This window comes from Montipora capricornis, chromosome 12, assembly GCF_036669925.1.
Source record: "Montipora capricornis isolate CH-2021 chromosome 12, ASM3666992v2, whole genome shotgun sequence".
NCBI classification, from domain to species: domain Eukaryota; kingdom Metazoa; phylum Cnidaria; class Anthozoa; order Scleractinia; family Acroporidae; genus Montipora; species Montipora capricornis.
In genome coordinates this window covers 23,247,490-23,257,489 of record NC_090894.1, presented here as the reverse complement: position 1 = coordinate 23,257,489, position 10,000 = coordinate 23,247,490, and the positions used below count along the sequence as shown (strand labels likewise).

At 38.2% G+C, this 10,000-nt stretch overlaps 1 protein-coding gene across 6 annotated transcripts in view; it reads right to left on the bottom strand.

Moving 5' to 3' along the window:
• LOC138026233 (2-oxoadipate dehydrogenase complex component E1-like) overlaps positions 1-10,000 on the bottom strand; it is a 28,730-nt gene that overhangs the window by 14,701 nt on the left and 4,029 nt on the right. For all 6 annotated transcript variants that reach the window (XM_068873480.1, XM_068873475.1, XM_068873474.1 and 3 more), the window contains exons 5-16: positions 8,767-8,873; positions 8,389-8,496; positions 8,159-8,270; positions 7,623-7,720; positions 7,278-7,341; positions 5,991-6,166; positions 5,483-5,527; positions 4,665-4,780; positions 3,594-3,669; positions 3,222-3,310; positions 2,696-2,973; positions 1,420-1,602 (exon numbers count right to left, since the gene is read on the bottom strand). In XM_068873480.1, coding sequence (XP_068729581.1) covers positions 1,420-1,602; positions 2,696-2,973; positions 3,222-3,310; positions 3,594-3,669; positions 4,665-4,780; positions 5,483-5,527; positions 5,991-6,166; positions 7,278-7,341; positions 7,623-7,720; positions 8,159-8,270; positions 8,389-8,496; positions 8,767-8,873 — 1,452 coding nt within the window. The remainder of the gene's footprint in view (positions 1-1,419; positions 1,603-2,695; positions 2,974-3,221; positions 3,311-3,593; positions 3,670-4,664; positions 4,781-5,482; positions 5,528-5,990; positions 6,167-7,277; positions 7,342-7,622; positions 7,721-8,158; positions 8,271-8,388; positions 8,497-8,766; positions 8,874-10,000) is intronic.

Here is a 10,000-nt window from a genome sequence, read left to right as displayed (position 1 = left end):
ACAGTAATCATTAATGCTAATAGAATAGGCCATTTCCGAGTTCACGTCTGCCTCCTCTTCAAGGCGAGTCTAAGTGCGAAGTTTTTCTTATGAAAATTAGTTTTCATTCATATGTAAAGTAGAACTAATTAACATCACAAAAACTTTGCACTTAGACTCGCTTTGAAGAGGAGGCAGACATGAACTCGGAAATGGCCTATTAACAAGCGGACGAGCACGGTATCTAGAACCAATCACACGAAGCTCTACTTACCGCTATTAAGCTTAAGCTTATTTACCCGCATCCAGTTATCGATTTCACTAGCACAGGCTTGTATTTGAGCAACCGCTGATGCTTGCGCTACGTCACTTCGGGAGTCAAAGGACAGGTATAACTGGGAGTCACCCGCATAAAAGTGGAAGCCCACGTCATACCTCCGAACAATATCGCCGAGTGGAAAAGTGTATAGTAGATATAAAATGGGCCCAAAACAGAACCCTGAAATACCCCACAAGATAATGGTCGGTATGAGGACCTCTCCCCCTTGATGTTGACAAACTGGGAGCGGTTGCTCGAAGCCTGGTTAGCGCTAACCGTTGGTTTAAGAGGTATCAACACCTATAGCTTTCCATGGTTTTTAACGCTGGTTAGGGCTAACAATGCTTCGAGCAACCCGGTCGGGGGTGGAAGCTGAATAATGAATAATGAATAACGAGTATAAATAAAAAATGAATAATGAATAATTGGGTCTGAAAACGCCGCAATAATAAATAAGGCAGTTATGCCAGTGGAATAATGAATAACAACAGTGAATAATGAATAGCCTGCAAAAATTTTAAAAGAATAATGAATAATTCGAACTAAACAAACAAATAATAATGAATAATCGAGGGCCAATTATTCAGCTTCTACCCCCATACCCGGGCCTGATGTCTATTACTAAGATATGATCTAAACAACTTACACCAAAACGAGAAGCTAGCCTATGAAGCAAGATATTATGATCTACTGTGTCAAAAGCGGCCGATAAATCTAAAAGTAGTAGTATAACAAATTGATGATTGTCTAAAGCAACGAGAATGTCATTGTTCACTCTTACAAGAGCAGTTTCAGTGCTGTGCAATAGTTTGAATGCCGATTGAAAAGTCTCATCGACATGATTCTCAGTGACATAATCAATCAGCCGCAGCACAACAACTTTTTCCGTAAAGCGGTATTAACTGAACGATCATGAAACATGGCAATAGAGGGTAGATTCAAGGAGGTTGGGGTGGGGTCTCCCTTCTCCCCAGTAGTATGATGCATTTGAAAGGAGGGGGGGGGGGGGGGGGGGGGGGGGGAGATGTGTGCTGTATGTGTGTATTTTCTGATCCAACTCTGATTTAGCTACCGGCACCTTTAGCAACCCGCAAAAGAAACTTGTGTATGGGAGAACAAACCTTGATACAGAAGGCTTCCAATTGCAAGAGCTTCAGCTGTGGCCCAGTCAATGCCAGTTCCATTCTCCAGTTTCTTGATCCTGGTTTCCACATGAGTTTTCTTTAGATGCGGATGTATATGAAATGAATCTGGTGTCTCGACTGATTTGCCACCAACGAAAAGCAACGTTTCCACAGGCAGACCTGACAACAAAGAGGTGTTTGATGGTCAAGAAGGAGCACTCATCAACTGTGAAGTAGTCATACACCAGTACACTTCGCTTGATTACCTCCAAGGTGACTACAGTTGATAGCTCAGTTGCTATAGGTCAGTGCGCAATGCAATGGCACAGTCTAACATTCGAGTTCAATCAATCAATCAATTCTTTATTTGATAAAGCAGGTTAAAATTACAAAAATTACAAAGTAATAGTTGCATCGGCAGCTATCAGCTGATGTGGACCTGCTATGTAAAACTATTTAGAATATATGAAATAAAATATAGACTAAGAAAATTACAATTAAAATTACTCCATATGCCCAATCACAAAAAGGCTGCCGTAAGGATAGGATAAGACATCTAAGGGAGACACTTTTTAAGTTTTTAAGCTTGTTAAGTACTTTCTCGTGCTGCTTTGTACAGTGTAACTCATGGAGTTGCTAAAAGAAGTTTGACAATTTTAACACTGAAAAACAAACCTTACTCAATGGAACTGTGATGTTGAAAAGATTTTGGGCGGTTGTCATAATGTTTTTATCACAAAACCGCTTTTAGAAATCATCCAGATGGAATTTTAAACTATGCTTACATTTTGAGATTTAACTAAAGCCTATCATAACAGGAAATAGAAAATGATGGAAAATAGTGCCAACTGGAACTTTATACATGTACAAACTTGCAAGTGACCAACTGATAGCCGAGATGGTAGAGCAAATGTAGTGCATTTGCGGGATCGTGGGTTCCAGTCCCATTCAAGGCTGGAAACATTTGATTGACGTCCATCCAAATTTAGTTTCAAAAAATGAGAAAAAAACTGTCGAGGATCGCGTGTGACTGATAACCACTTAAAAATGGTGTGCATCAATTCTACCTTACAAGAATAATTTTCACCAGGTTTGTGGTTTAAAGGGCAAAGACCCTAGTGGTTGCTCATTTCTCAGTTACAAACACAGCTATAATTACATAGTTCTATAAGGTTATCATTAACAAACTACAGTAATTCAATTTTGGCAGAAGTGCTTGATGAGACGTTGGGTTCCCTGTTGCAAAAATGGAACAGGGTCACTGTGCAGATACCTGTATCCCAAATGGTAATTTTATCTTCACTTGCTTGCACAAGCCCTTTCCAATGTGCATCTAGATGGCTGGTATGGGGAACAGCACTGTCCAACATCTTCAGTTCCTCGTTGAGAAATATGGTGTAATCGGCTGCATCTTTCAGTAGCTCATCCTGAGTGACCACACCTCTCGTCACTAGACTGTTGGCATAAATATCTGGAACACTCACTCTGTTTTCTATCTTTTGGTACATTGTTGGTTGAGTGAATGAAGGATCGTCTATCTCATTGTGGCCCCTGTGAAATATGCATCAGGAAGAAGGAAAACCAGAGCTATGCATCATGTGTAGATCACTTCCCACCCCATAATAAAAGTCCTACTCAAGTAGTGTCTGGTACTTGCATGCAACAAATTCATTGGGTATCTAAATCAAGTTATTGCAGCAGGATCACCTAATCTTTCTATGCGCTTTTCCCTCTTAACTATAGATTGAAGGGAAAAAGAAATTTCTAATCAGGAATTTATGCTGTTCAATAAGTCTTACCAACGCCTGTAACAGATCATATCCACTATGATATCCTTTCGATATTTCATTCTATATTCCAAAGCAAGCCGACAAGCTCTCACAAGTTCCTACAAAAAACATTCAACAAATTGATAATTCGCAATTTTTACACTGAAAAAGAAGGTGGAGTTGACCTTCAGTTCGTAACTCCTTGAGCAAGCTGTAGAAATTTGTTCATCAATGTACTCTTGTGCTTCTCTTGTCATTTAACCAGTTTTTTCACATACTGTAATCATTTTAAAAAACAATGAGCCCTTGCTCTATGAGACTACAATATATGAACTAAAAAAAACTAGCTAGGCTAAATTTAAAATAGACCATATCATTTACATAGTGTAACCATGATCATACCTCTGGATTGTCACCATTAACATGTAGCACAGGACAACCAATCATTTTACCAATATCACTGCTGTACATAGATGACCTGCAAAATAAAATGATCTTTGACAAGGCTGAAAAAGCAATAAATTCAGAAATGAGGGCTTAAAGCATGTCATACATATAATTATACAGATTTCTACACAAGCATTGAATAAAAACGAAACTGAAAGAAAATGTATATTTTGCAGTGCGCATAAATTGCATGAAATGGAGAAGTGATCCTCGCACTAATATCCGGGCAATTTAATGGCAGGGACATAGCTTTTCCCTACTTAACCCACTGACACCTCAAACGCCCTAGAATGAGCCCAGTTGAAGAGTAAAATCGTCTGGCTTTAGACAGAGTAAAATCTCTTGTTATATAGCTGGAGTTTTTACTGCTACAACATGCCCATTCATTGGCTAATTCATGGTCACATGACATCTAACAATGAAACTGTTTACTGCCAAATGACATGAGCAGGCAACATTGCGAAAACTATGACGTCAAACGGGAAAAAGTTAACTGTTACCCGCGAAATGTTGACTGCTGTTGCACGTGATGTGCATGATGATTGTTCTGGGCCATTTTTGTAAATTTCAGTAATATTCTTAACATTGCCTTGTACACATAGATGCGTCATTTGTCAGTAAGGTGATTACTTGTTTTCCACTGCTTTGATCCATTTGTTTTGCTATATAACAAATCACTTAATGACTGGTCCCAAGGGAAAGAGTTCATTTTGTTTCCCTCGAATCTCAATTTTTCCCTCGCTTGCGCCTCGCGGAAACATTGAGATTCTCGAGAAACAAAATGAACTGTTTCCTTCGGGACCAGTCATTAAGTGTTTAGTGTTAGACAGAGTAAAATCTGACAGTAAAGTCTCACTCCCAGGAGTCAATGGGTTAATGCAGGGGAAATTATAGTTTTTGACTGATTACATGTAACTAGTTGTCTCTTAGAGTAGACACCAAAAAAATTCAAGTGGCTCCAATGGGACTTGAACCCGTGAACCCATGATCAAAGAAGTCAATAAAAGAAAGTTGAAAGCTGTATACCTTCCTCTTTCCCCGGGTGTCGTAAAACCAAGTTGATTATTCACAATTAAATGGATTGTACCACCAACACTAAAATGTGGCAAGTTTGCCAAACAAAAGGTCTCGGCAACGATTCCCTGTAAAATACAATCATAGTACAAAATGAAAGGTAGAAATTATTACAACCATGTTTCTTTGCTTTACCATTATGATAATCATATGTTACCATCATCACCATCACGGTTCCAATATTGTTCATCATAGAAATCATTATCTTATCAACAGTTCAGGAAAGTGACATGACTACTTCAACGCAGTATTTCCAACGATCAATTTTAATATTAGCACTTATTTTATTTTTAAGTTAGGGTTATCATATCTTCTTATGTTTTCTTATTAAGAAGTAGGGTTGGTAGTACACTATATAGCATTTATCTTGACTACTATGTTTCCAGACAGAAATAATGTTGTAGAGGAGGAAAGGGTAGGACTGGACACTCTGTAATGCTTATCAAAAATGGCGTAAATCTGTACATAACTGCATATTGTATATTATTAAAAAGGGGTGACGCATGGTAAAATCAGAGACTCGCCAAGATGCCGAGACCCTTGTTTGCCAATCCGAAACCGAGACCAAAACATGCAAGACTTCACAACGAAATAAATGCAACATAAATGAGACTTTGAGACTCTTCGCAAAGGTTATTAAGATTTCAAGATCCCACAACAAGTTTACGAGTGCCAAGATTTTGGAGGTACCATTCGCCACCCCTTATTAATCTTGTATCTATCTTTTTGGGCCCTTCTCATCTACACAAAGATCAACTAGTAGCTCTCACCTGAGCAGAAAATGAAGCATCACCATGAACCATAACACTCAGTACCTAAAAACAACAGGTACAAACACTGCAATCAAAATTCAACGCAACTGCATGTACTGTACAGTAATTAACTCAATCAAAGTGCAGGGAAATGAGGTGGGCAAGTGACATGGCTCCCTATTCTCAAGTGGGGCCAAATTTTTCAGCCAGTCACTAAAATACAGGGAACAAAGGCAAAAACAACGCAATCACAGGATTACCATCTTTTTCCAGTCATGCAATGGACTCTATATGTATGGGTGCGACAGCCTTCGTCACAGATGTATTTCCGGGTGTCGTTCCTTTATCAACAATGACAACAAGAAATATACTTGCCACACAGGCTATAATTATCAGTCTAGAGCGAGCTTTGTTTATGGCAGACCCAAGTGAATTTCTAGATGAACTTCTTCAAGTAGATAAATACAGTGTCTCCTCTGTTTTTGCCTTCTCAACATTTCCCTGATTTGTTCAAATGGGAACCAACCTTGTCACCCATAAGACCATCTCTGCTATCACCATAGCAACCATCCTTGAGCGTTAATTGTCGACCCCTAGCCTTTCCAGCCGAAACAGGATTGACAGCCTCTAAATGGGATGGGTTAGGTAGCATGGTAACATGAAGAGGCAGTTTGTGGCCAAAGTCAAGATTCACAGAACTGGCTAAAAACAGCAAAATAATATAATGAACTTCAGAGAATATTGAGAAAGAGATAGGACACTTTTTCTTGTAAGCAAGAAAGTAAGAATAATAACTATTGGCCAATGATACCAGAACAATACTAAAAATAATACCAGACTAAACATTAGCTCAAGGGTTAACTATTTGTAATTATCATGGTAACACAGTTTATTATTATTATTATTATTATTATTATTATTATTATTATTATTATTATTATTATTATTATTATTATTATTATTACCGGTAGTTACCAATGGCTAAACATTAGAAGCTCAACAGCCAAAAATGAAATTGCACTGTAACTTATGTGACAGCTGATGCAGTATACTGTACATTATGGAAGATCTGGCATTTACCATCATGGAAATTACGCTGCAAGGAAATTGTTCAACCAAGTAGGCCCTACAGAAGGAATAGACCAACTTAACCCTTTCAGTTTACACATGTATGAGAGTGAAACTTAGAGATTTTACTCTGTTTAACACCAGACAATTTAGCTCATCAATGGTGGGGGGGGGGGGGGGGGTAACAGTTCAGGGATGAAGAGGTTAATCGACCCTTCTAATGCAGCATAGTGTCTACGGGATCTTAGTATTAATTATTTTTCTTCCTGGTCATATGAGCTAGTTACATGTAAATGTACATGTACATACTGGTATTGGAAAAGAAAGAGCTGAGGAGAGAACGAGGAAATAGTCATTGCTGAAGAAATAAAATGAATGAAAATTATGATACAGCGGTTTTCAATTGAGTGTCGAAAGTAATTAGCGAATTGCTTTGGTTTTGCATTTCTTCACTCAGTGATTGGTTCAAAGTTCTCGCGCAATTTTGTCAACCAATCAAAAGTGAAACAAAAACCAATCGTGGCTTGAGTGTGCACATTTCCCACGCTTTGTGTCGGCTACGTGTAATTACTTCGAGTTTCGATTGGTCTACTAGATTGTCTTCACCTTTTTGATTGGCCAAAGTAATTACTTTTGGTTTTATGACACTTGATTGAAATGCACTGAGGGAGATAATTAATGTGATTAAACTTAGAAGAGTGCTGAATGATCATTTCTAAGGCATAGGCATGGACGTTAAGCTTACTCAAATGAGACAGGACATCTCCAATGCCTTCTGCACCTGGGGGAAGTTCAGACTTTCCTTTCATCTAGATGCAACACAATTAAATTATTGATTCAATATAATAATTCCTTTGAAAGATTCAAGAATCAATGACAAGTAAACAAAACTTATACTTGCTTTTAAAATTCCCCTTTCATTTGATTACTCTTGCTTTAAAGAAAACTTTCAAATAAAAAATGCTACATTTCAAATTCATAGTCTTTTTGAATGAGTTTGTTTAAGAAACAAAAAGGCAGCTTTGCTACATGGCTTTGAATCATACAAAAACAAATTAAATTAATTTTTAGTCTTTAGTGTCGTTCCCACCTTGCTAAACATCTGAGCTGCTGGAAATTTTAAGAGGGAAGTCAGAAGATTTAGGCGTCCTCTATGTGGCATTCCTAAAACTAACTCTTGAATTTCACCTTTACAACAAAAAGAAAATGCACAAGCAACATGAGGGTTAAAGATAATTACCTTCCACATCCTTAAAAGCCCTTGCCAGGAGTATGCTCAACTGGATTATCAAATTTAGTCAAGGTACATGTAGATCTGACATTGCTCAGGGTTCAAACAATTTTCAGTTACAGTTAACTACAACAGCTTTATCATCCAAACTAAATAAATGATCAGAAGCTCATACATGTAAGTCAAACTCTTTCAATTGATGAAAAATGTTCAACTGTAATTTGTCCTTTCATGATTGTCCTCTTTCCACCAACACAAAATCAACATGATTTGTAAGTGAACTTTTCCCATGGCTATTTCTGCCAATTAACTCGGAATTGTAAGTCAGAATGAATATCTTTGAATTCTAAGCTCATGAATATACAACATTACTGTACACAGTATACAGTACTAACAGTATGAGGACTGCAGGAAGAGTTCGTCGAAAAAAGCCATCATGCTCTCTGCACCTTCAGCACCATACCGCTTCACAGTTGGGAATTTTTTCCCAAGAAAGTTGTCAAATGCCTGTTAACAAAAATGATGAGAGCATACATTCAAATACTAAAACCAGAAAGTGTATGGGTATGATTGAGTGAAGACAATGCGCAATTTCAAAAAATATGTGGTTAACCTAATTCTCTACCTGTGATCTTAACAATAACTTAGCCAGGTGAATCTGTCTGTCTGCCTCTAGTGGCCAGTAGACACTTTCTTCAATCAGTGCCGCAAGCCAAAGTTTCTCAGATTCTTCCTAGTTGTCAAATAAAAAAAAATTCAATGCAGTAAGACGTTAGCCTGCGAACGCAGATGTAATTTCAGCGGTCGTTTCTCTTGGGGAAGAGAAACGACCCCTGGAAATAAGTTCGTTCGCAGGCTAGTAAAACGTCAATGTTCCGGCAAATCTCAAGAAACTGAGGTTAATGTTCATTTTAAAACACTGCTTTCCTTAAGGGGAAGCAATGCTTCCCAAGCCATGTACCAGTGATTCATTACATCTACATGTAGGTCCATTTTCTCATACCAGAATTTGCTGGACTTCTACCGATAGCTGGGCACAGTAAACTTTTTCTAAATGCTCCAGAATGTCTTTGAGAGAGGCTTTCTCCTGGCCGTTACAACGTAACAAACCTAAGATAATAGAAAAGAAATTTTTTTTGTTGGAGTCTGACATTAGTACAATAGTCATGTAAGTTGGGAATGCAAGCCAGCTAGTACCTGAAAAAGAGACTTATACCCCTCCACCTCCCCCCCCCCTCCCCCTTCCCCTCAAGAACAGTGCCATAATCCTACCACAGAGAGTTGCAATAACAGACTTCAAGGGGGGCAATGTTGCTCAAATATGGAAATATCTCCCTGTTATTTTATGCCCTTTCATAAAAGTTCCCATGATTGCAACAAATTTCTCTGATACCATCTCGATATTGAGAGATAACATTACAAACATTTCTTCTTTTACTTCTTTTTGTGGTAGTGCGCTACACACTATGTCACCGGGTTGTAAGAGTGAGTGAGTGAATGAGTGATTGTAAGTGAGTGGTGGCAAATAGGCCCGCAGCACGTGCATGAATCGCGAAAATAAACAGGTCTGTTGAAAGAATTAAAAAAAAAAAAATCAGCAGGAATTTGTGACGCAGATGAATGACAAAGCAGCTTCTATTTCCAAAACAACAGAATTACCTGGTGATAAATAACCTCGTCTAAAAGAGTGAATTTTTGACTTTCCAGAAAAAACTAACAAACTAACAAAAACAAAAACCTGGTGTCTTCCTGTCATTTTGTCACAGATGTATCGAAGCCAATATTTCTTGATTCCCTTATATTTCTTCAATCTTTCTGGGTTTTGTATTTTGTACTAGTAACTACATGTACATGTCTTCTCAGGGGCTATTTACCTATAGTGTAAGACATCTACCATAGCACTATAATGATTTACGATACCACAGCAATATTGTGCACTATTAGAGCTACATATTACGCAAGCACAACTCGAATCTCCTGGAAAACAAAACACAGCTCAGTTGACAGTTATGGAATAAAGCACCGTGTCATGTTACTGCACTACCACATATACGCAATGCGTGCCTATTTTTGTCATGCCTCAAAAGTTCCCTTATTTGTGTCCAGTAAATTAGTGAAAAATGGCCTTGTCCTTACTCCATATTTCTCCAGTTACTGTTGAAGATCGGTGAGGTACCCCAGTCACATAGAGCTCCCTATCACTGATGAGAAAGTCCTGTTCAGGACCAGTCCAGTTT